General features: G+C 35.9%; 1 protein-coding gene across 2 annotated transcripts in view; it reads right to left on the bottom strand.

Moving 5' to 3' along the window:
• The window catches only part of LOC147067010 (venom protease-like), a 37,540-nt gene extending 14,241 nt beyond the window's left edge, over positions 1 to 23,299 (bottom strand). For both annotated transcript variants that reach the window (XR_015071528.1, XM_085954616.1), the window contains exons 1-6: positions 23,043 to 23,299; positions 18,575 to 18,678; positions 17,064 to 17,355; positions 5,243 to 5,366; positions 4,625 to 4,679; positions 1,992 to 2,110 (exon numbers count right to left, since the gene is read on the bottom strand). Coding sequence is in view for 1 of the 2 variants with exons in the window: in XM_085954616.1 (XP_085810742.1) it covers positions 1,992 to 2,110; positions 4,625 to 4,679; positions 5,243 to 5,366; positions 17,064 to 17,355; positions 18,575 to 18,678; positions 23,043 to 23,112 (764 nt within the window). In the remaining variant the exon portion in view is untranslated. The remainder of the gene's footprint in view (positions 1 to 1,991; positions 2,111 to 4,624; positions 4,680 to 5,242; positions 5,367 to 17,063; positions 17,356 to 18,574; positions 18,679 to 23,042) is intronic.
• Between the last annotated feature and the right edge of the window lie 4,541 nt (positions 23,300 to 27,840).

The raw sequence follows: 27,840 nt of genomic DNA, 5'->3' as shown, positions 1-27,840 counted from the left end.
AGAGACACTTCAGATCAAGACTCCTCTCAAAGAAAACTAAGATAAAGTTATACAAAACCCTCATCAGACCCTCTCCACAACCAAATCTCTGCATGAGAACAGCGAATGCTGTGTCAGAATTGGTTATACTGTCACATAATGATGCAGGATCACAACTGGGGTAAAAAGGTTTACATCCTTGCTCCGTTTCTCATCATCATCGTCTTTGACTTCATACTATGATCAAGCCAGACTCGCCCCGTACCATACCCGGTTTTGTTCGGATTAGGTTACACCATACGTTTGAATATAACGCACCAGTGTGTTTTATGACTGAGAATATTGTAGGAGCAGTTACTCAAGATTGCGGTCCAAATGCACTCAACTGTGCTTTAACTGAATTTATATGACTAATTTAAAAGTTGGCTTGAAGGAGAAGATCACATAGAAGCAAATTTAAAATTCTTAGTGAATAACAAAGGCTAATACAAAACTGCGACTACTACTTCATAATACGAAAGTCAATACCAACTGGCCGAAGTAAAGCTATCACTTCCATGGTGAAACTATGTCACTTGGAGTACACAGATGACGCTGCACCATTCGACAACTCACTCGAAAGCATTTAATAGAAAATCGACAGGCTGCATAAGAATTCACAAAAAAAACAAACCTTTTGTGCTATAAATAGCATCTGTTTCGATCTAATTTTGCTCCTATTCAGCATGGAGCAAAACAATGTGTGATTGTAGCTTTAAATTCCTGGAGATGCACATCATCGGAAGACACTGCGCAAAATAAGCTCGCTGTCAAAATGGGAAAGGCTGGAACAATATTCAACTCGATGCGGGATGTCTGGGACTCACAATTTTACTTGATTAAAATTGTTCAATGCTTTCATTGTGATGGTGCTACTTTACGTGTCATAGCACCTTATCATATACTGAGCTTCGACAATAGATTCTTGTAGCGGAAAGTTGGTGTTTGGTGGTATAATTTAGTGAGTAAGAGATAAGAAAGCTAACCGTGCCCACCTCGTCACAATGATGGTGAAGAAACGACATTGGACAAGGCTACGTCACATGCTACGAATGCCTGAAAAGAGTCTGAACCTGGTGGGCCTTTTCTTCAAGCTAATGTGATCCCGGCATCTTGGAAGGCCGCTAAATACATCCACATGTTGTATCTATCAGAAGTGCCTACGGGATGTCAGAGTGACGCAAGAAGGATGATGAGCGATAAGGATTTTTGGAGGCGCCGTTTCTTGATCATTTGCTCTAACTAAGGATCGGACATGAATTAAGAGGAAGAAGTGGTACACAATCACTTGTGCAGTTTTGCCTTTCATCGGTAGAACTAATTATTGACACTTATAGCCCCGCGAAACGGTCAATTGTCGTAGACACACAATGTTTTAAGTATGAAAACTTCACTTTTTTTTATTATGTCACTCAATTATTATGCACTGCACTTATAGTACATTTGGCTTAAGTAAATTATGGATTACGGTTGCAGAGATATTTCGCCGAACACTCTTAGAGACTTAGCGCCTGCCGGGAAACCTCTTTTCTTGAGGGGAAAGGGCGTACTACTTTCTGTTCTAAAATTACGAGCCTCCTTTGAAGTATATTTTGTAATCTTGTTAGGTACCTACATTTTTGTTCCTCGGACCATACCGGCCGGTGTGGCGGAGTTAAATGTTGATGTCTTTGTACTCGCTGAAAACGTTTTAAACATTGCTGTCAGATACCTGGGACTAGGTATTTTCTTTTTCGTACACAAGGTCCGCACCTGAAACCCCCCCCCCCCCTCCCCAATCCTTATGAGCGCGCCAGGATGTACACGCTTCTTTCGATATTGATCCAAACAGTACAGACAGTTATATTTTATTGCCAGTCCCGCGTCCTTGGATGGGATTTCCACCTAATACTAAATACTTACCTAATATTTATTGTAGGTATTTGGTATCTATGTGTATTATTAACATTAAATCAAATTGGTATTCATGTTACCCCTTCGTAGGATGGATCCGAGTGCAGTAAACTGTAGTGAGCACCCATCTTTTGTGAATAAGTGTACCACCACATCGCCATTCCGTTATATCAACTGCATCACTGAATCCTAATAGCGCCTGTACAAGAGAATAACGGAAATAATAATATTAACTGGTGACAATATTTTGTGGACTGTATGAAAGGGATTATGGATTTGTTATTGGTGGTGGACAGCGGAAGCAGGTATTTCATCCAGGCACTTACCCTTGATGTTGAGGTGGTCCAGACTGCTGAATCTTGAAACGCTCTTCTGATTTCCGAGTCCTGCACACACACTTGTTGTAGATTGTTATTTATATAACTTTCACCCAGTACTTGCTTTATCTGTATGATGACATTTTGATTGTCATAGGTTAACAGCTATTTATGAAATCATTGTCGAATGATGATTGATGAATTAGTACCCTATAGGCTAGCACGTGACGGTGTAGTTTTCGTTAGTAGTCGTTTAAACGTATATTTAATGACAGTTGAATTTCAATTGATTAGTTGGAACCATATTTCAACAAAGTTCATCAACTTGTAAGTTGAATTTAACGAAGTTGAGATTCTGTCCACTTTCGTCGATTCTACAGTGAATCATTATTCCAGTCAACTGGTTGTCTAGCAAGTTGCCAAAGTAACTAAGGCACGTCAAACTTATTTCTTTCACCATATGTAGTACGCCATCTTTTAGGTTCAACTTAAATCGATACAGTGTGGCAGCATTCCTTTCGATTTTTGTTCAACATTCAATATACAGTTAAACGACAAAACGGCTTCTATCAGTCACGAATATTTAAAAACATTTTTTGGTGTTCCTCAGGGCTCATACTTGGGGCCATTGTTGTTCACGATTTTTATAAATTAGCAATGGTCATTAAAAATGCTATGTTTTTGTTGTTCGCTGATGACTTGAAACTCTTCATGGGGGTGGACTTCTTCGTGGACGATTGTCGTCAACTCCGACATTAGATTGGAGCAAGCGTAACCAGCTGGACTTCAATATTGATAAATGCAAAATGTTATCGTTTATTAAAGCATCGCGAGTATTATTTTTTCAATATTCGAAGCATGTTAGAGTTCGTTCGCGAATACCATCTGTAAGGGATCTTGGCATTTTGTTTGATGGTTAGCTGACATTTGGTGGTCATATGGCTGTCATTTGTAAACTACAAATTTTGGGCTTCGTTTTGCGTACTTCCCATGTCTTTTCAGATGTTACGGTATTAAAAATTCTCTATATCTCCTTAGATAGAAGCCGGCATGCGAGTGGGTCGATTGTTTGGGCCCTGAATAAGTTAAAATATGAGCTTATGGTAGAGCGAGTTCAAAAGAAACTTTTGAGACTCCTTCACTTGAGGATACTATCCGTGGCTTCATCCAACTGGCTCCCTCTTAGATATGCTTACATACTGTAGCTCAAACACTAGACGATATTTATAATTGGCAACGTATTTTTTCCGACATACGCGGTGAAAATGAGAACTCTGCCATTCTTGGTAATATTGACCTGTGTGAATCGGGAGCATCAGTTGTTTGTTCTCTCAAGGTGCACAACTAACCTGCCATTGGTAATGTCAATTGGGAGGGCAATAACTCACTTGTGTTCAACCAAATCACCTGCGTGAGAATGAGTATATGTGGGCAGTGTTTCATAAATTCTTAAAATAGGGTCTGCTTAGCTCATTCGGTGTAGGTACTTCCCAGTAACTAATTCATATACTTATATATATTTTGTATTTTCTACTGTTTAATAACTTTTAATAATATTTCTTTGTTTCTAAATGCCATGTTGTGAACGTCTTAAATTAATAATTTATAATGTTACCTTTATGTTAAAAAAATAATATGAATTTGAAAAAAAAGAAAAATATAAAAAAGAACGCGGCATATGACGACAAAAAAAAACGGTAAACCAATACGGATTAAAAACAAATTAATTATTATTTTCCTGTGTAAACATATTTTGACAAATCATTTTATTTTTTGCTTCGTTCGGTAAAAAGAGTTACTTATCCTAATTCAAATATTGTTAAATTTGTATTAAACTTTTATTGTTTTCGCTAGACGTCAGCTAACAAAAAAAAAACACGAAATTTGCCATCCAATACTAAAATCTATACCTCCAGCAGTTTTCGCAGTATTTCTTGTACCGTACTGAATGATATAATAAAGTAGGCACATAATATACTAATTAAAGTACAAGTAGATAGTAAAAATATAATTATACATATTATCTAGATAAGTCTAATTTGAATCTTTTTGTCTGCCATGTACCTATCAAACACAATTCTTTTCAACGCAACGAAATGTCAATATTGGAATAGCAATAGTGGAGTATTATACAACAATGCCTCATTTGGAAAATGTTCAAATAATTATGTTGACTTTTACAATATTGCATAATATTATCTTTGAAGACGATTTACTCAACTTGGTTACCTATGCATTTCGATCCTTCAAATTTTTTTTTCAAATTTGGAAGGAACAAACATACATAATATTATTTCATTTTAACATTAAATGTAGGTACATGCTTTGTGTTATACATATATTTAATATCTGTATAAGCGAAGCTGTTTATTTGGTAGTTAGCTTAAAAAACATACCAAATGTGGAAATTCATTTAATCCAGCAGGCACACCGCCAGCAACACGACGTGACCTGAAAAATACAAGGTTCTAATCGCAATAGTGGCAGAACAAAAATGAACTTAAAAATTTTGAAAATCTTCCATATTGTTAGAATTTTACGAAATAAATGAAGTATTTAAAAAAAATATTTATAAAAAAACTTTCATTCAATTTATTTTCAATGGTTACACACATTGTTTGCTTCATACGAACATCCCATTAAAATAAAGTTTGTTCGGTAAAGTTGAAACGAAAATAAAATCATCTAAAAAATTCTTTGTAGAAAAATACCAAAAAACTCATTATTGCTTATGAATGTATCATAAATTTAATATTCATCGGTTTTTTTCACCATTGTTCTATAATTTTGGTGAAATAATATATATTTAATTATTTTTCTAATATCTAATTCACCCCGGTCCATTTAGTGTCCATATATTTGCTGAAGCACATATAACCAACTAAGCAGTTTTAAGGTTGAATGAAACATGAAAATAAATATTGACTTCATATTAATATAGAATGTTCATATCGTCTCTTAGAACACCGTCCTATTGTTTTTCAGTTTCGACAAGAATTTAAATAATATAGAACCTTGTATTTCTACGCTCGCGATGACCATCAACATAATTAGAGCACAATCCCTCTCGTTCTCTCGGACCTCCAAGCGAAAGACTGTTGTTACATCTGTAGAGTGTGTTGGCCACGTCAATGCAATCTAAAACAACATAATATGTAATATAATTTATTATATTAATAATTATCAACTAGCGGAACCAGCTGGCGACCGCCAGCGTCTCACTAGCCGGCAAACGCCGATTGTTCAAATCATAGGACTATAGAAATATAATCAGTTTGGAGAGGCCGTCATCTACTACTACTGGTGATTATGATATTATATATTTTCGGGTAGATGATAATATCACTTAGTACTTACTTTCGTTTACTTACTCTTATTATTATTAGAAGTTGGTGTTAAGAAAATTAATTTTCTACATCTATGTATTAACATAGAAAAGAACAAGCATGAGTTTAACATTTAAAGAAAGGCGACATATTCGGATTGCATTATTCATAGTTCTTCAAATCATCCACCTGCATATAAACTAGCCGCATTTCATTCGGATATACATATACTTGTAACTGTGGCCTTTAAAACCGCGCGGTCCAATCCGCGCCGAATCCGCCGTGTCTGAACCGAGCTTAAGTGAAACAAATTCTCAAAACAAATTTTTAACGATTAAACAAATTGCTACTTACAACGGATATGAGGAGTCTCTTATAGATAAACTTTTAATTAAAAAGAAAAAAAAAATAGTATCTGAATTATTATACACAGGTATAGAACCTACCACACCGGTCATTGCTAATCATTGGTGTAGATTAAGTTATATAGGCAAAACCAGTGAAAAGGTTAAAAAAACATATTTTCAAAAATAATGTCCAACCGGCATTTTATTGTAACAACACAGTTGGTAGATTATTGATAAACAATAAATACCCCATAGAAATTAAAAATAAATCCGGTATTTATAGATTAGGTACTATTATTATTGTTATAAGTATTTAAAAAATATATATTATAAAAAATAAAAATGCAGGTACCATTTAAGAATATTATTGAATATTAATTGTTTAACTAATAACTTTTATAGAATGATATCATATATATATAATATCTCATTGGTTGACTCCATTAATTTCCAATACGTTACCATTGATCCTAGAATGTACGATTTTACACCTCTTAAGGGGGAGAGATATGCCAACAGAGAACCTAGCGGAAAAATACGAAGCTTGCAATTTGAGATTTTTTTTGATAATTTACAATTTCAACTGTGTTAATTAATAAATATGTATCTGAAAACATTGAAAAGATTTTTTTTTTTTTTAATTTAAAGATAAACTTACAATTGTAAAAAAATATAATAAAATGTGAATTCGTTGCAGGGCCACATCTTATTATTACATTATATTTTATGGTCATATTTATTATTAAAATTTAGTTTATGAAGTTTTCAATTTTTCGTCTTTCAGATTTTTGACTAATTCATGGTTTTAATATTTTTTATATTTATTTTAAAAAACATCGATTTTTATAAAAATATAAATGTGCATAACTTGAAATCCTTCTGATTTTTTTTACTAACACTTTAACTATTCATAATTTGTTTTTATATTTTTATTGTGACCCTTGACTTGATAGGTAGGTAATGGAGTTTTTACCTACTTTATTGTATTGATTTATTCTATAAGTTAGAGTTAAGAGTGTTCGTTGTCAGTGTGTGTTTGCCTTTGGTGAGTATTTATATACAGCGCCTGAAGATGCCGAAAGGCAAATCCGGGTCGCAAAAAACGACTCAAATGGAATAAATTAGACTTAAACTTATTAAAATAGAACTTAAATTCATTAGAATTTAAATTGCCATTTTCATAAATATTATATAATTTTCAAAATCGTGTTTTCTATCCGACTATAATCCTTTATAGCTTTCCATCAATCTGTCACAAATTAAACTAATAAATTTCTTCAAATTTACAATAATACTACCAATAACTAGCTACCAGTGGCGACGGGTTACTTTTGGAAAGAGGTAGGCTGTGGAGATCAGAAAAAAGAGCACACCTATCAGTTATACTTATGGAAAACAAAAATATAATACGATATTACTACTGATGAATAGGTACACACTAATGACCACGACACACTAAATCGATGAAATTTAAATACTCGTAACTCACTGACGATATAATTTATTTCAACGATGAGTTTAAATTATGTAATACCTAATGTAAGCATCAGATTTTAAAATCCTACCCCTAAGGTGCGATCTGTTACAATTTACAATTTCAATCGTAAAATTAAACATTTTAAAATACGTATATATTTCAAACACTGGCGAATGACTTAGATACAATATCAGATATTTTATTTATCAACATCCAGAAAACACAATACTGAATTTAGATCAGAAAAATCTTAAATTACGTTCATCAATATATCAAATCAAAAAATTGAACAAAGAATATTAGTATATGACTGAACTCATTGAACCATTTTATTGTGTTGTATTAAGACGATACTTCAGTGAAACGGCAAATAATTTTCAACTATAGGCGCGACGAAATTTTGGACTCGCTGGCAGTCTGAGAGTGAACGTCGAGGTGTGAATACGTTTGTTGTTGTTTCGTGATGGCGACGGGGGTATTAATTCTTAAATCGTGTAAAGATGACTAAAAACGTTACCCATTTACTTGAAGAAAAAAAAATCAATGAATATATTATTATTGGATATGCACGGTGCTTTCTATGACGCTTTAAACGTGTCTGAAAGAAGTGATTTTAAGTGCTCATTCCGTCCCGAGACGGAGCCGCACGGGACTGATGCTGCAACCATGCACCGTAGTGCTTAAAGAAGAAAGTTAAGAAAGAAAAATTTTGTTTTTTTGGACTGGCTCTGCTGTCCGCTGACGTTAAGCGCTTTGTATACCCGCATACTGAGTGTCACTAATTGAAATAGATGAGTCTACAGAAGAGTCGGGACTGTCCCGCTCCCCATACGACGCTGCAAATTTCTCGAATACCGCAAAGTTGGCCTCGGTTGCTATCAGATCTCCATGACCAATTGGACCCGTGTGAGGACGGACCCTGGCAAACAGCTCCGCTCGTTCGAGTTCCATAAACGGGCAATCCCAGAGGATGTGTTCAACATCTTGGTGGTCATGCCCGCAGGTACAACCCGGCCCATCTACTAGCAAGCCAAACTCGTGGAGTCTAGCGGCGAAGTTGCCATGGCCGGTGAGAAACTGGCTAATCCAGTGCGAAAGTTGGAGTCTTCTAGTTTGGTGCCTGCAGAATACGTCTGGAAAAAAAACGGTAACTGTGCCGCCCCTTGGGGAAGGCGGTCCACCTCACCTGCCATGCCGCAAATGCGGTCTTGTACACAATGTCACTCACAGTCTTCCTGTAAGGAACGTCCTCAAATCTCTGCGGTAGTGTCAGATGGAAACCGGCGAGTGTTGTGCTGATCCCCCTCAAGAGGAGGGTGATCGATCCTCTGACTTGGACGTGCAGATCGAGGGGTAGCACCCTCGCGAGTACGGCAAGCGCGTCAGTAGAAGTTGTGCGGTAGGCTTTGGTAAGCGAGATCAGCGCAAGTCGCTGCCCGCTTAGTAGTGCGCATCTCACGAGAGTTAAGGAGTTTACTCGGGAATGCCAAATTCTGGAGGCGTAACCGGCAATTCCCATGAAAATTGCGCCGTATGCAACCTTAAGGGCTCTAGACTTAAGTTCCCAATTGCTGCCCGCCATTCGGGCCATTCTCTGATAGGCCGAATTGGCCTTAGAGACGGCCGTCTTGACGTGGTGAATGAAAGACAGCTTGTCATCAAGAATTACTCCCAGATACGTAACCCTTTCGGAGAAACGCATTGAGATCTGGCCAAAACGAACCGTGGGTAGCTGTCGAATTTTGTTGACCCGAGAACTACCCCTGAGGAGGACAGCTTCCGTCTTGCTCGGGGCAAAGGTCAGCTTGTTCAGCAACCCCCAATTGAGGATTCTGCCCAAGGCGTCCGTAGCTACACGCTCAAGTGCCGGTCGGCTCGTCGCCCCAACAAGCAGGAGCAAGTCGTCGGCGTACGCAACGAGCGTGCAGCCCGGAGGCAGTTACAGAGACAGAACGTCGTCAAACAGTATGTTCCATAAAAGGGGTCCCAGGAAGGAGCCCTGGGAACACCCCATGGTGGTTCTCCTGTGAATCAGGCTGGGGCTGGAGTTGTAGGTTATCTCCTTATTGCTAAAGTAGCCTTGAACCAAGGCAAAGAGGTCCCCGGGGATTTGTCTCAGCCGAAGCTTTGCCAGGAGCAAAAGCCACCACGCAGTATCAAACGCGCCCGTGTTTTCGAGAAAAATCCGAGCAACGAGGTACTTGCCAGAGCTCTCCACAGAATCGATCACAAAGCGAATCGCATCCTCGGTAGACTTTCCGGGTCTAAACCCAAATTGTCTTTGCGAGATTGGACAGTTTTCCGACAGGTGGGACTCAATCCTGCTGTTTATCAATCTTTCCAATATCTTCCCGAAGACGGGAAGGAGCGTAATCAGTCTATACGCTTTCGGGTCACAAGGAGGGCGACTGCCGGCTTTGGAGATCACCGTGAGGTGACCCTTCTTCCAGTAGTCGGGGAATATGCCACTACTCATGCATTGAGTTGCGTGATCTCGTGTGAGGCAAGAGACCACGCCTTTCTCGCTAGCGCGTTATCTATGCAGTCAAGCCCCGGGGCTTTACCGGCCAGGAGGCTGGCAAACAGGATCCCTAGTTCGGACATGGTAGTGGCTGCGAATCGCGGAGTGTTTAAGGGGAGCAGCGCATAGACGCGAAGTTGGTGAAGGATCATTGCCACCCATTTCAGTGACGAACTCCCTCCAGTGCATCTTGTTAGCCTTACTGATTGCCTTTTTGAACTTAAGTCTAGTGGTCCTGTAGGTGACCGCAAGCGGATGGTCCGCCTGCGGCGGCCCCTCCAGCGTTCTTCGCGTTGCTTGTAAGGCTCTTCTGGCCCTCCTCATCGCGTCTCTCAGTCTTGTCAGTCTCTGTTTCCACCAGGGTGCGAGGTCCGGCGGTCTCGGGGTCGTCCTTCCGATAGTGCTCTCCGCTTTTTCAATCACGAGATTCGTGAGGTCCTCAGCCGCAGCGTGCATGTCTTTTGGCGGAGGGCGCGAAGCCATCCTGTCCAGACCCTCAGCAAACTTGCGGTCAAAACGTACCCAGTCGGTTCCCTTGGTCCTGAAACGCCTCGGCAGTGACTCGCTCACAAGTGAAGCGAGAGACGCGTGGCCCCTCTCGGTCCTGTAGGCGAACGTGACCAGACGATGGTCGCTTGTTGACGCGTCCATATGGACAGTTCAGTTTACGAAGCGTCCGGCAGAACCAGTGGATATCAAAGTGACATCAATGTGAGATTCCCCATTGTTGGTGGAGAATGTGGCTGGACCATTAGAGGTATTCAGCACCGTCAGGTCGTGAGTTGCCACGAGTTCCTCGAGGGGCGCAGGATTGTCTCGACCAGACCGAGGCCCCCAGGGAGCCCACACCCTTGATTGAACGTTGACGTCCGCTCTCACTATAATCTGTTTGCCGCGGCATGCAACCTGAATTTTACCGAGCTGCTCAACGCATTTCAGGATGTTTGCGCTGAATTTAAAGTAGGAAGAGAACACCACGATGGAGTTCCCCGATCGGTTGGAGGCCTCCGCTACGGCAAAGAGTTTGCTCGACAGGTGGGCAAGGTTCAGCACCACTGGGGTAGGATTCGCAACGAAGGTGAAGGCCATGGACCCCAGGCCGTGGTGCATCACCCGACCCCCACTGAAACCCAGGTTGGGACCGTAGGAGTAAGGCTTCTGCACCAGGACCAAATCGATGTCCATTTCCCGAACCGTCTTGATCAGCTCCGCCGTTGTAGCCCTCCCTTTGCCCGCATTTAACTGACCGAACCGAATCATTAAATCAAATAATCCGTTCGGTTACGCTCCTGTGCCATTGCGTACTTGCGCGCTGAGCAATCAGGGTCGATCGCTGCATGTTGGTGCGGCTTTTTGTGCCTGGCGCAGGCCGGGAACTTTCCGGGGGCCTTGATGTTAGGGCATTCAGCCCTATCGTGTCCTTCCTCGGGGCAATGGCCGCATGTGGCGCTTCTCGCCGAACAATTATTTGCCATGTGGCCGTATAAGTGACACTTTGTGCACTTGATGACGCCACAAAAGTCTTTGGTTGGGAAGGATTCCCATCCCATATATATGCGCCCGTCATTGATGAGCGTTTCCCTCACCTTTGCCGGGACCAATATCACCATGTGACATTTCCCGATTCTGGGGCCTGCCTTGTGGCTCAATTTAACATGGCGGTATGCCTCTGAGGGGAGACCCGTGACCTTTTGAGTGTTGGCCTTAATGGCTTTCTTAAGGTTGTCCTCCGTCGTCTTGACCGGCACGTTGAATACAATAATCCGCGGGAGCCTTTTCCCTGTAATTTCGGCCCGGAGACCAGCCTCTTTTAGACCGGGAGTGGCGGCCAGTCGTTTAGTCTCTTCCTCGGTTCTGGGGTGAATGATTACCCCACTTCCACGTATCATTCTCAAGCTCGTTATTTGGACTTTTAGTTTCGCGGGCACGATGGCTTTCTTGACAACTTTTTTAGTGGCCGGAGACTCCATTCCTTCTTGTTTAGGAAAGAAAAACACGCCGGGCCTTGCGGCGGCTGTTGGTGGCACAATTGGCCATTCCGGAGAAGTTTGTATGACCGGCTTGACGCCTTTTCGAGCGACGTCGCTCCAAGAATACTTGGTTCCTTCACTGGCTGCGTCACCGGTGGCAGCGGCAGCCGCGTTTTTGTAGGAGGCACGATCTTCCAGTATGATTCAGTATTCAAACTTGATTGCAAGAGACCAAATCTCCGCGACGACTGCCTCCAGTTCCATTGTTATCGCCTTAATTGTCGATGCGGGAATATTTCCGTCACCAGAGAGTAATTCTTTCACTCTTTGGATTGCTTGAGCAACCTTAGTAGCCCCGTTTTGTGAGTCCGTCACATCCGAGTCAGCTATCCTATCCCCGGGGGAAGCAACGCTCTTCGGATTCTTGGCGTTTGGCCTCGGGAGTCCTGTGGTATTTCCTCAGCGAGGGAACGTCTTTCCTTCCTGACCTTTTTGACCTTCACCTTAACTTTGGTGGCTGCCGCCTCTTCTCTCTCTTTTCTTTCTGTGGCCGCTTGGCGTTCGGATGCTTTGGCCTTCACGGCAGCTTCCGCTAGGATTTTTTCCGCTTTCAGATCCGCAGTCTTTTGAGCAAGAATTTTTGCCTTTGTGGCAGCCTCAGCCCTGGTTCTCATCGTTTCCTTTTCGGATTTGGTGGTATCAAGCACTGCATCTGTGTCAGAGTCCTCGGAGGAGGGGTCGGATTGCGTATTGTACCAGTCCTCGGGAACTATTGGCTTATCCCCTCCCGGGGGCGGATCAACCGCAGGTTTTCCCATACCGTTGCTTTTCTTGTGGAATTGCTGTGGAGATTCTTGATTAAAAAAAACAATAAATGATAATATTCAATTCAATAAAATAATCTAAATTTAAATTTAAACTTAAAATATATATGCATGTAATATTATTAACAAAAAAGGGTGACGCGTCAGTCCCTCGAAGTTTTCGATTTCCTCCAGAAGTTTCGAGAAACTTTCAGAAGGATTTGCAGGTAAGTGTAATTCCTACGCGGGTTTCCAAATTCGATTGTTCCAGATCATTCGAGAAAGTACTGGAAAATCGTTCTAATCAAAACATGAATAATTTTCACGTGTTCGGCGAATGGCACAACACAAATTATGGTTTTTTGGAGCTAGAATCGGCTGGTTTCGACCGAATTTCTTCGAACAAATACCAAAACGTTAAAACTACGTACGCCAATATTTCACAAACAATTTGTTACTATAGCTTGAAGGGGGCCTTCACAATGTCAAAATTAGCACAAAAAAAAGTCTTCACACGATTCACGGAAAACCTTGAGATTTTCCGAAAACTTTCCGACGACTTCAAATGCAAAGGGGCTCTCGTCGAAGCCTGGGAGCAAAAACTGACATTTTTGAAACACTCTCTCTCTACACTTTATCAAAAAACTAACATTCAAAAAGATTTTCCAGTTTTATGGCTTTCCAGAAGAATCTCTCGGAAAAATTTGGTATCACCAGGTTGATATTTACAAGCCAAAATAAAGATATTTTTTTTTTCAAAATCGGATCACTTTTCGATTTTTAAAGCGCAAAAGACCCGAGAGCTGCACGGTGTACGTCTTACTCTAGAATTTGTGGCAGAGCCCTCTGTTACTAATAGAACAATAAACAGAACATTAAATTGACGGATGTTGGATTTATATGACAAATTGTATTTCGTTCGGCATGCGTCATTTGCACCCGCGACCCGCAATCCGCGCATCGCCTAGCCACGATCTTTTTAGACCATGCCTCAACTGAGGTATAGCCTTAAGACGTTTAATGCGCAAACTGCACCTGGTGCGTAGCCATTATTGCAATTAACAATATAATTTAATGTGGTCATTAAGTGGTCAGCAGCTTTAATCAATTAAATGCTGTAAAATAAAATCATTTAATAAAACTCATTTTTATTTTTAAAAACAATCTATTTTATATGTGATTAAATGCCATGGAGATTATCTCCTATATATTATTATCCTAAGAGATTTTGGAAAACGCACCAATTTTTTTATTTAAATACCATTTCGTTGATTTTCAAACTATTTCAATTAATTTTTTAAAGAGTCCCGATTTAATTTCAATTTGAATCTGGCACAAATCTGATAAAACTCGACACAATCACAGATAATATCATTTTTAAATCGTGTTTTATATCCTTCACCATACATTTTTGCGTCTTGCTTTCCATCTAGAGCAAATTAATTATAATGTTGCTTAATACTTTCTAGATAATCAATATTTCACAAATCACAATGATAATTCCACAAAACTATTCAAATCTGTAAGAGGCACATTGGCGTGTTATGAGTTTTAACAAGAAATAAATGCATATTTTCTAACTAATTACTACGAAAATATAATCTAAAACCATGTCACTGCTTTTTATCTGTCAAACTAATAGACTAATGTTTGTCATTTGTTTTCTTTCGCGAAACGCCTATAACAAGTTTGTTTGACGTGTCAGAATTCACATTTTAAATTTGCAGAAATAATCGAAAAAATCTGAAATTCCTATTAGCACCCATAAATAATCAATTTCAATCAAGACAAGTAAGATGAAGATAATTTTAATACTGCTATCAATAAATTGAATAATTTCAGACTTACGACTAATAAAAGAAACTATATTATATTGTACATATTACGTTCTTCTCAATATTATAGTAAGTATCACATACTTCCATATAAAATAGATAGGTAGTTATTGTGATTCAGTAATAATTGAATTATTTTTTATATTTAGGTAGGTAAATGAAACTCACGTGACGTTTAATACAAGTACCTAATTAAAAATTAATAATGTTTATATATTTTAAAATAATAATTATATATAAAATTACAGTAATACTTTCTTCTTCTTTTATATCATGAGTAACTATTAATACTCAATAAAATTGCAATAATGTTTCTTTTATTAATGACATTATGCATGTTGTTTGCTATGTTATCTTTGATCACTTTTAAGTGAAATATAATTTACTTATAGTCAATTATGTCGTTTTTACGACACAATTAGGTACAATAAGTAAGTGCCTGCTACTTTTTCCATTTTTGTACGTGATAAAAATAATATTTTTTTTATTTCCCCATCCAGATAATTTGTTAAATAATAAATTTAGCATGTTGTAATTTATTCATTAGTATTATTAAGTACTTTACTAATTTTAAAATAAAATACCATTTTTGCTCCTAAGCAAATCATATGGACACACCCTTTCAGAGTGGTAATAACGAGTATCTTAAAAAATATGAGAAATAGTTTTCACATTTTTTCAATCTAATGGAATCTTCCCCCATTGAATAAATAAAACGTATTATAACGCAATAATCTAGATGTATGAAAAATTAGACTATCCTGCAGTGGCGATGGTTGGAGGTAGGGTGGATCCACCATAGATAGTACAGACTCAGCTTTGTCAGTTATACGTTATGGTTTACATTGAACTAAGACTACAATTTACAGATGGTGCTGTGAGTTTTTAAAATTCAATTAAACCCTGAGAAACCAAGCCATAATATGCACCTGTCTATAAAATATTTAAAATTATGTCATGAACATGAAATCATACATTATTTTGGATATTTATTAGAGAGAATAATATTTTTAACTACTATTGTTTGGTTTAGGCAGGGTTTAATGAATTGTAAAAAACTATCCTACAACATGTGTAATATTTATTCTTAGTTAAACAAAAACAAATAAGTATGAATGAAAAAGTGCAATAAATAAACATATTGTATTCTGTCAGTGGTAGCAGTCGGCAATTGCCAGCTGTTCTGCTAGGCCTATCAGCCTGAGGTGGTGTCAGACAATATTGTGAAGGCCAGACTCCAGAATAGACTACGCATATGACCCCAAATTTATATTGGCGGTGCCGACTTGCAAATCGTAAAACTGACAAATCAGCGAAATTCCATCCCGAAGGGAAAACTATGGCGCCGTCTATACATACTTCCCAATTATATTAATATCCAACACCACCAAGCCCTCTGCAAAATCTAGCGAGACAGACTGGACAGGTGGCCGCGCGGCTTAAGCGTTGGACTATCACGCCTTGGGTCTCAGGTTCGAACCCTGGGGCTGGCAAGTACACATATTTTTTCAATTTGTGTGTGAGTCAGGGTATGGACCTAATAGGTTGAGCAAGTGGCTGACATCCATTTCTCGTAAAAAACAAAATCTGTTAATACAAACCTCTACTCTGTGGAAGCCCATATGATCCTATTAGGATCGGACATGGTCGAAAAAAAAAAAGCTTCAGTCATAGACAATAATATTATGCGGAAATGTTTCAGCCTCAGAGAAATAATATAAAGAGAGTGGAAATTGTTTAACTTTACTATACGAAACCGTGTTTCTTACATATAACGCACAGTAGAACCTCAATTTTATTATTATTACCTTAACTATGAAACGTTATACTAGCATAATATTGTTTCTCAGCACGGTTACCAGATCTAAACTATTGTAATTACTTTATATTTAACACTAAACAATAAATTTTCAGCAACACGTGCTCGCAGTTTTTAAATGACTGGAGTCATCCAAACCAATGTTTACCGGCGACGTGTACAAAAAATATTTAATTCAGTCGTAGAAATTCTATCTTCCTCTAACGCATATTACGGAGAATATAAGCGTGCCGAATGCTTTCTCACTCGCACTTATGGTTCGTTTTTGTTCAACGCATAGTTTTAGGCTTCGCCTTTCGTGCCTACCGTATTAGATACAATTCGGTAGATGGGGCTGAGGTCACTTGATCTGACTGGCATATAATAATTGTACAAATCCAATAGTTCAAGACAGATGGCGCTGTCGCAAATTTCTTACCTTTGATACGAATTCTAAATTCAATACTTGAAGATTCTGATGGTTATGCTATTTTTTTAACTGTATACCTAATGTCTTAAGTCTATTTTTTTAAGTAAGCTTTAAATAATCGCCAAGTATGGAGTCTTCGTCACTGATATTATTTGTGTATAAATATTTTATTATTTAAAAGAACAATCGGCGTTTGCTGGCGCCGCTTAAAAACTAATAATATTTTGTGTTTGTTTATCCTTGACAAATTGACAATTGACACGATGTACCCATCAGGTTATCAATAATTAATTGTATTTTTGAATGAATGTTTTTAAAACAATCTTACAATCCCATGATTTTTGACCAGTCTTTGCTGGTAGTGGTGGACATCCGTCTTCCGAAGGCAGTGAGACAAGATTGGTTGTGGTAGTCTTGCTTGTAGTAGTAGTGCTTGGGAGAGCTTCCGAAGGCGATCGTCCGGGTGGGGCAAGAGTGGTTGTGGTAGTAGCAGTGTTTGGGGGAGCTTCCGAAGGCGGTCGTCCGAGTGAGGCAAGAGTGGTTGTGGTAGTTACAGTGTTTGGGGGCACCCCGCTGTCGCAACACACAATAGTTGGACCAGTATCACTAAATCCACAAAACTGAAAGATAAAAGAAAAAAGCTAAATCCCATTATATTTTACACTTAACGGCTCACATGCCCAACGTAGGTCAAAATGGAGGTTTTATGGTATTTTCAAAGCATTAGCCCGAATATTCCTTAAACGTTGTAGATAATCTATTTATATAATTTTGAAGCCTTATTATCCTTTATATTTATTTTAAACATTCGATGATTGCATAAAGTATTTTTATTACATTAAATAGTATTGTCTTTAACCTCTCGATCTAATATTTTAGATTATAGTTATATTTCAGTACATCCATGTGCAGTGGTGTTAAGATTTTTTAACTTATCAATTTTTGAACGCATTTATAATACCATTAGTAAAATTAATGTTAACATTACATAGTGAAATATTTACGATAAAAAATTATATTTTATAATCTCTGTGATCCCAAATTTGACAAGGATTAGGCATTTTATTATTCAAAAAATGGGCACGATTAACACATTTAAAGATAATTCTAAAGATACTGTCTTTGACTATTCAAATGTGATAAACATCCTACGAATAATGATTGTTTTATACAAATTATTGACCTAAGAATAAGGTAGTATTTTTTTGAAATACGCCATTTCTATTGGCATTTCCCAGTGTTTAAGCTGCAACATACGGCCGTAGCCATAAATTGACAAATGATAAATGATATAGGGAGTAAGATCATGTTAACGTGCGTGTTTGAAACTGTACCGTTTAAAAAAACGATTTTTTTCCGGTCAGGTACATGTTCAAACACGCTCGTTAACATGATCTTACTCCCTATATCATTTATCGTTTGTTGAAATAGAAAACATCCGTGACAAATGTTCAATTTTATTATTCTATAATAAAATTATTGATGACTATACAAGCGTCTTACTAGCCTTTTCAAGAGTTTTAGTTAAAATTATCAATTTATTCAAATTATTTGTCAAAATCACCAATAATTCTTCAATATTATGATCAATACATATTTTAAATGTCAACATAGTAAATGTAGGCAGGTAGGTATTTACTATAAAATGATGTTTTAAAGAGATTTTAATAGCTATATTTACTGATAAGTACTTTTTTATGTTTCAACGAATACCGGTATTCAATAAGAAATACCGAAAAACCGGTATTGGTATTTTCATTCGGTATTGCAATCCCTTCACATACTCCGATTGGGCCGCGCACTTGCTAGGACCGGCCCATATTTTTATTGGTGGTTTACCTGAGGGCCGATGCCTCGTCTTATGTTAGCAATAGCCGCTCGACAGCTTTCGATTTTGACACAGGTTCCTACGGTTGCGGTTCGCGCAAAAATGCAGCCATCACCTATTTTAGAAAAAAAAATGATTAAAATCATACTGTATGTATTAATGCGCGATGCACTTTATTGCATTTGCATAGGATTCAAATACTATCTGAGTGACCGATGGTCCAAACTTGGTAAGCGCTCTGAAAGTAAATAATTATTAATTTTATTTTACTAGTAATAATGTAATAAAACTATCAACACACGGATACTACGGATTTTGATGAAAGTAAAACGAATATAGATGACACCGGAATAATAATATGATGATTTGTTTTATATATTATCATAATATACCTACCCAATATGTTTCCACTCATACATAACTCAATTGAAGCTCATTTTAGAATAAATAATATATTGTTAAAATAATAAATTTATTTGTTGTTAGAAATTGCATGTGCACCCTGTTTACCAATAGGTACTTTCAAATAACACTAACGCCGTTCCAACGTAATTTCGTCGTGGTCGCAATGCCAGAAAAATCTGTCACCATTCTACCTAGGTATTATAGCAAACTGGTGTGAGATTATTTTCCAACACATTATAGTATTATGTTTGATTTTCGTTTTCATTAATTTGAATAAAATTATGGAGAATTTTAATAATATTGCTTATCAATAATTTAAACAGTAGGTATGTACGTTATGTTATGATATAAACTTTATAAATATAAACATACCACATAAAGGTGAAGTTCAACAGTTTTGACAGAAAATAATATAACATAGTTGGAGCGATGCCGAAAGTGGGAAACTAAGCTTATTAGGCTTCATGTAAGAGCAGTCAGAAATAGTATCGGTAACAATAAATAATTTCAACTGTATTCCATACACACAAGAAGAAAATTATAACAGCTATCTTTGCATGTTCAGGGTTAAATAATTATTCCACTATAGTACTACTGTTGCTCACCGTACTATATTTATAGTATTTGTACAATAATTTTGGTCCGCGTATTATATATGTGCGGTATTAAAAAGACTATTAAGCCCAAAATACTATAATTTTGAATATCGTAAAAAAATAGTTTTATCTTAAGATAAAAGATTAATTTCAACATAAAAAAATACACTAAAAGTACCAAAATTTCAATATTTCCGTACTATGAATTAGTGTTAAGTACTATAATCTCGTAATAAAAGAAAATTAGGAAACCTGGAATTAGGAAACAAAAAAAGTTGTTCGAAATAAAAAAAAACCCGTTGAAGGGAATTTCTTGAATTCGCCGGTAAGCCTTTTTGGTGGAAGAGGTATATAAATTCAAAAGGACCTCAGAAATTTTCAAATTTTACGTTCTTTACGTTACGATAGTATTTATAGATTTTTATTTATTTAATTCCTGACATAAAAATAATTTATTGTTCCACTCATATACCAAGCCAGGCATACCGCCCCTCACACATTGGAGGTTACGAGTATAATAATTAAAAGACCTTTGAAGAGAAATAGTTGTTGGTCATTCGATCAATCTATCGGACTCATGTTTCACTGAAAAAATAAAATGTACCTATACCTACTATTTACTGAAATACATACTAAGATCTACCATCATAAATTGGCATTTCAGCGAGGGCGCTAGTATGACATTGAGAATGTTGCCATAACTAACAAAAAATGGTATTTTATAATTTTTTATTGGTAGTAGATTTCTGTACAAATATTATTAAAATAAAAAATTAACACAATCAAAATAAAAACGTGTTACTTTTTTTATAACCACGAGGAAGAGATGCATAGTTGGAAAAATCAGAAATTGGAAAATATAAAGTAGTATTGTGTATATTTTAGTCATGGAAAAAAATATAATAAAAAAGCGAAAATAAATTAAACTCTAAAGACAGTAAAATAGTATCAATATAAATGGAATTTTAAATGAAACACGATAACTATAAATTACACAAACAATGTAGAAATTATATAACTACTATAATGGTTCAATTCCAGGTAGACTATGATCCGATTCTGTGTCACTCTCAGGACCATTTACGGTAAAAATAAAACCAGTCGAGGTCATATCATGGAATTCAAACTTGTAAATGTCAGTTTAATTAATATACTAAATTTCTTTATAAATCCGTTTACATACACAAATAATAAGTAAGTATTCATTTATATTGCTATCCGACATTAATTTTTATTTATATCATATCTTTGAACAAAACTAAAAATAAACAATAAATTACTTGCGTTGTAATATAAAAGCAACTTGGTAACACTGAAAATAAATCTTCAACTGTCATGGCGGCTTGCCGTTATATTCCATTATCGATATAAATAATCAATTCTTTTTGTCCTTTTTAATCATCGCAGAATTGCCATAATTTTAAAATGATGTCTCTGGCATTCCCACGAACTGTTTTAGAACTACTTGCCATTATGCACTATACTTATTTCTTCTGTATTTTCAATAACACAATATATATCCCGAATTCTGCACGCTGACGTTTCAAAACGTAAACATTTGACTCAGTCTGGAATAAATTTGTCATAACGCCCAACCAGTAAACACTACTTACTGCGAAGTTATTTTCGGTTTGCGCTTCGTCTGCATTAATTTCTTCGTGGGAACATAATTCGTTGTTGATTATATTAAAATATAGCTTACTTTAAATACTTACCAAATAATTGGTGCTAAGTAGCTATCAAATAATGTCAAATATTAAAAGGTCACATTCGTTTATTAATAACCTAAAATGCTCTTTATGTGTTCAAATGTACAAACAATAAAAATCTTGCGAGCAAGAAAAACAACGTACCTACCTATATTAGCCACAAACACTCATTCGATTATAAAATACCATATCAAATATAAAATTATATATAAGGTACATTCCTTATTTAAAAGGAAAGAGCTTTTTTCACTTGTTGATCTCTTTTTTTAATAGGTAGGTATATTTTATTTATCAACACTAAATATAATGTGTGTTTGATATTTTGACGCCATGAGAGCTAAATAAACGCAAGCGCAATCCATAATTCGAGAAACATGTTGTAAAATTAAATGGCGTTTGTGACAAATTTATCCTAGATAGACAATTTTAGTTTCAAATTCGACCGGCTGCCAACTTACAATGGTAGATCTTATACTCGAAAATATATCTGAAAAACGATCCTCGCAAAAGTGACAAATAAGAGAAAAATTAATGTCAAACTGACAAATTTTATTTTTACAAGTAAATTTTTAATATTACCCGACAATATTATATAAAACATATTTTTTTTTTCGACCATGTCCGATCCTAATAGGATCATATGGGCCTCCACAGAGTAGAGGTTTGTATTAACAAATTTTGTTTTTTACGAGAAATGGATGTCAGCCACTTGCTCAACCTATTAGGTCCATACTCTGACTCACACACAAATTGAAAAAACAATATGTGTACATGCCAGCCCCAGGATTCAAACCTGAGACCCGCGGCGTGGGTGTATAATAAAAAAATATATACCTATCACAATTTATCGTAATCAGCCTGGCTCAATCCACAGCTGAATGAAGGCCTCTCCAAGCTGATTATATTTCTCTTGGTTATATGAATTGTATTGCTATATACAGGGGCGTACCAAGCGGGAGTGCTAAGGGTGCGAAACGACCGCGCGGTTTGGTTTAAGGAGCGATGAAAGTCCCAAAACCCAGTCATGAGAGTATGAACTGAGAGATAAATTTACCTACCTATAATATTAATAAAACAATTTGTTTCACGAGCTTGTGATCCGTGAAGGATAGTAAAAAGTTTCGTCGACTAATTTGGGGGGGGGCAGTCATTTTAGTCAGACGAGCGGCAGACGTCCTTGGCGTATTCCTGGCTATATATATGTTGTGAACGTCTTAAACTTATAATTTGTAATGTCCACAATATGTAATAACAATTGGCGTTTACTAGCTAATGAGCAGGGTTCGAAATGGACTGGAGCGCAACGGAGACCGTTCCGGTACATGAAATTCCCAAAATTATCGCTCCGTAAATCTATCGTCTCGTGGAAAAAATAATTTGACCATGTAAGCTAGACAGCAAAAGAATCTAACACACTTGTGTTTATAAAATATACATAAAATTAAATAACTAAGTAAGTATGTTAATATTTACGGAAAATTATTGAGCACTCCTGTTCAAAAAAATCCATTTCGAGCACTGCTAACGAGATAGCTAACTGTTGAAAGTTGGCTCTTCTACTTAATTGTTAATGATTGTGGTAATAAGAATTTTACATACCCAATACATTTTCCTTTGCAGTGGTAAACATGAGGCATGTTCCTATAGTATAGATATAAGCATAAAGTTCCTAGCTATTAACAAGAATTTAGATAATTTTTCATACATCCTTGGATTGATATTAAGGTACCTATATAGACAAAATAATAAAAAAAAACTTATGTAAGTACCTTCTTGTTGCGCAATTGCTGACGATATCACAAGCACCACAAAACATAGCAGTTCTTTTATGTTCACCATTTTTAAAATCAATCGAATAAGTTAACACAGACCAATAAAAAAACAAAACACATACTCCATATAGTTCTATGTATAAACTGACATATTATTAAATTACTTGCTTTTAAACTTGTAAATAATTTTGACATAATATCCGAAATTATCTGTCAAGACACCCGTACGACGCCGCTATCTAGAAACTAATGATACTAATTTAATGGTAATTAGAATCAGGGCCTTCATTGCCAACTTAGAGTTTTTCTTGCCAGATCTACCATTTTGCGTATAGCGTTAAATTTAGCGTTTTTCGACTTCTCATAAAAAAGCTAGACTATTACGCTAGATTTGTTTGAAAATGAATATGCAACCATTTTATACTGCCTATTTTACCAATAAATTACACGCAATTTTGATGTAATATATTATTATAAATCATGACCAAAATTCGGACCTGGATTTTTTTTTCTTTGCTCTCTTTATCAATTTTGAAACAAAAAAATCTTCATCAATCAGTATTCTCATAAAGAAATGTCGATAATTATACTAATTTTTTTGAAAAGGTAAAAGGCTAGAGATTTTGTAATTTTGAGAAATTCTTGCATTTTTTCTGAAATCTAGCTTATTTTCTTACCCCATCTGGGATATTATTATGACTAACAGTAGGCAACACTGATCAGCGCATCAGATTCTATACACAAGACTGCTATCGGTGGCTATCGAGGGTAGTTTATCATAATTATGGATTGACGTATTATAATTGTTACAATAAAAGAGGTGCTGCTAAAACATAGCATTTTTTGACGGTTCAGACGGTTATCTTATTGTAACAATTAACCGCCCCAATATATAAATATGATAAACTACCCTCGATAGTGGCCAATAGCCGCCGATAGTAGTCTTCTGTAGCGAATAGATGCGCGGGCCGTCAAAAAAGTTACGATACTTTTTGACCACTGACACTTTGGCATCCATAATTTTCTTCTAACATGACGATCGATCACATAGAATAGATTAATAATACATAAATTCGAAAGTCAATCGCCATAGATAGACTAGGAATTTGAAGGTTATTTTGGATTATAACTTTATGCGGGTTAATCGCAATAAATACAAAGGCCCCTGAATGTCCTCAAATATTACCAATATTGAATGTGCGCTGCATTTACATGACAAATTTTAATGCACACTATAATACAAGTAGGTACATATTGAAAGTAACGTCACTCTTCGTTCTTCAACACGTAAGTTTATTCTATATTTCTCCACACTAGAGAATCGTATCTTTTTAGAACCACATCCGGAAGGTAGCGCACTTTCTATCATTTTTGTGTTTCCTGGACGACTCTGGTGACAACATACGATGACTAGGGATGTCATTTTTGACTGATATTTTGATACTATATTACGCATTTTGCGTTTATAACCGTTTGATAATTGGAAGTGTTGATACATTATTGCATCTCTACAGACAAACATTGACGGTTGACCACTATATAGGTAGAGGTAGTAAATATTATTATTAATCATTATTATTACAGATACGATAATAGGCGTCTTCTGCCGAGTGAAGACCAATATAAATATTATGTACCTGTAAACATACTCGTATTATACAAAACATTCTAAACTTTTGCAGATACATTTTTTTTGCAACGCACACCTTCAAATAATATTATTGCAACCATAATAAATTATCGCAGGCCACATAATATAAGTTTGTCAAATTTGTGCGGCTTAATCAAAACAATATTAACAATAATCGACAACTGTTGACCCGAATTGACCCGAACAACACAATATTGCGTAGTGCTTGCAAACAACATTATAATATTTTCGTATAATATAATATAACTTGATATTCATTATCTAAAGCACCCACCTTAACCTATGGCCTCTTTTTTAATGTAATATGTTACTATATATATACTTATATCGATACAAATCAATTTTTTCATCTTTGGTAAAAATATTCGAAAAGCTTATTTACAAAATTATTTATCACCATATGGAACAATCTGGATTTTTACCTTGACGATCAACTTCATCAAATTTAGTTGCTTATGACGCTGCTAACTACCTGGAAGAATCTATTGACTTTAGTAAACAAGATCACTCAATTTATACTGACTTCGACAAAACTTTCGATACAGTCAATCACAAACTACTTTACAAAAAACTCAGCTACTTAAATTGGCATGACCCTCTCATACAATGACTGTACTCTTATTTAATTAATCGTTCACATAGTGTCGTAATCAATGGCGATTCATCCGACACATTCCCAGAATCATATGGTGTACCACAAGGCTCACATCTAGATCCACTACTTTTCTATATTTTATTAATGACATAACAAAAGTGATTCTCAATTCCAATTTTCTATCGTACGCCGATGACCTGAAACTTTATAAGGAAGTACAAAATATTGATGACATTTCTCTTCTCCATAAGTTCATAAGTGGTGAATGGTAAATCACATGTTTCTGCTGTCACACGAAATTCACACGTCGCCGTTTTCCATACCAGGCAAAACCAATATGGATGGCAAGGTGCTCACCCAGGTGTCGCAAATCCGTGATCTCGGGGTGATTATTGATTCCACTTTCACGTTGCACATCCACTTTGATTAGATTATTTCCAAACTTAATTCAATATTGGGGTTTCTTTTGAGGATATCGAAGGATTTAAACAAAACTTCCACCAAAATTCTTCTTGTACGATAGCAACTCGAATAATGCAGTTGAGTATGGAACCTTCATTACATTATTCATGTCAAAAAATTGGAACGAGTGCACAAACGTTTTATAAATCATCTATCGTTCAGCAATTGCCTTCATATTAACTTACCCAATATTACTGTCTAACATTAAGTTCAATGTACTAAGAGTAAATTTTCGCCCTCGTGTCTTTTTACTTCAGAACCATGAATCTTCACAGTGATCGAGTGGATCTGTTTTGTTCTCTTGCCTCTTTAAAATTAAGTTGTTACAAAATTTACGAGTAATTTTATCTGGACGACTGCTTTTTTGATTGTATTTTTCTTTTCCTATATTCCCTGCCTTCTCTACGTAACTATATACTTTTTATGTGTTTCTGTATTTTTTCTTATGATTACTACTTTTTTAATCATATTCAATAACTCTTAAGATATATTCATTATAACTGAATTAATATTTGATCTAATTTAATTTGATTTATTGTGCTTTTTGTGTCCGCCCGTTATTATGACACACAGTCTTTTATTATATATTCTCATTATATTTATTCTATGTGATTGATCCTGTTGGTTGACCTAAATAGTTTTTTTTTAATTAGAAAAATCTATAGGTATGTTTAGTTTTTTGAATGTAGCAAAATCGCATTAGATTGGACAAATGACTGAAACTATTTCTCGTAAAAGGTATTTTAAAATAATTGCCATTTCGTAGATGTATGTATGCTTTGTTTAGGAGCGAAAATTGCATTTTATTTGATAAATCATGTAATGTGTGAAATAGGAACAAATTACAATATGCTTAATTTAAAAGTATTAATTTATTTTTATCATGTTCAAAAATTGTGAAAATAAAATTGTCATCAGAAGTGTACTTCATTAAATCACAATGACAATACCTCGGAGAGTCTGGCTTCAAATAATCCGGTATGTAAAACATGGATAATTCCGACATCGTTTTAAAAATAGTTGATAAGTCTAACAAGCATAGTGATACACATTCTCCTTATTGATTTCACATGAAAGTCAGTTGGTAGGTAGTAATTTTGGCTTCAATGTATAGTAGGCAAACAACATGTCAAAATAAAAATAATTCTAACAGCTTCATCAAACAAAAGAATATAAAATTAAAATCGAATCTAAAATAATATGCAAACTTTATCTTGATCTGTCGTGAAATTTCAAAATTTCAATTGGCAGTAAAGATAATTTGAATAAACAAACTTTGTATTTTTCATATGTCAGTTGGGGCCAAGTAGGAAAAGGAAATGAAATAAACATATTTCAACTTTTATAATACCTATATAGATTATTATTAAATACTTATAAACATTGTGTATCAATTACATAATATACAAAATGTCTTATGAATTTCATATAGGTACCTACTTATCTAAATGTACAACATTATCTGTGAATAATAATTCTGACTCCTCCATCAGTTCTCTATTTGAAAGTTAAAATTTTACGAAAGAAAAACAAACGAACGTGACAGTCCGTCAATGATGAATGCAATGGAGAGACCTAAATATTATTACTGTTGAGTAGGCGCATTATGAAGTGAAGTTTTTACATGTTACAATAATCATTGCACACCACTTTTTAATACAATATTACTGAATTTAATGCATTATTATTTTTAATACACAGATTTTATTATAATTCACTTAAATCATCGAAGGTTAGGAAGAGAAAACATGCTGTAATAATGTAAATAAATGATTGAAGTGATAATGTTAAGAAATCAACAAAAAAGGCGTGTAATGTGAAATTGGGATCATATTATCACTGAATCGAACTTGTATTATAAAAAAATCATTATGTACGTCGACGACATTGGCCGCCAATGATAGAAATTGCGCTAACTCATGGAGTCCAATATAATTTTTGAAAAGATTAACCCTTCTGCGAAAAGCAGGAATGGCTGATTTTGGCTAATTTCACTCTACATAACACTGTTTGTTTAATACATAAAGTTTTTTAATGTATCTGGCAGATAAAATACACCGCACTTAAGCCTATTCCAGAATAACAGC

The sequence above is a fragment of the Rhyacophila brunnea genome, unplaced genomic scaffold (assembly GCF_057557595.1).
Source record: "Rhyacophila brunnea isolate RB1 unplaced genomic scaffold, BYU_Rbru_1.0 scaffold_4, whole genome shotgun sequence".
NCBI lineage: Eukaryota > Metazoa > Arthropoda > Insecta > Trichoptera > Rhyacophilidae > Rhyacophila > Rhyacophila brunnea.
Note: the sequence above shows the minus strand (reverse complement) of the source record. Positions and strands in the feature narration are given on the sequence as shown.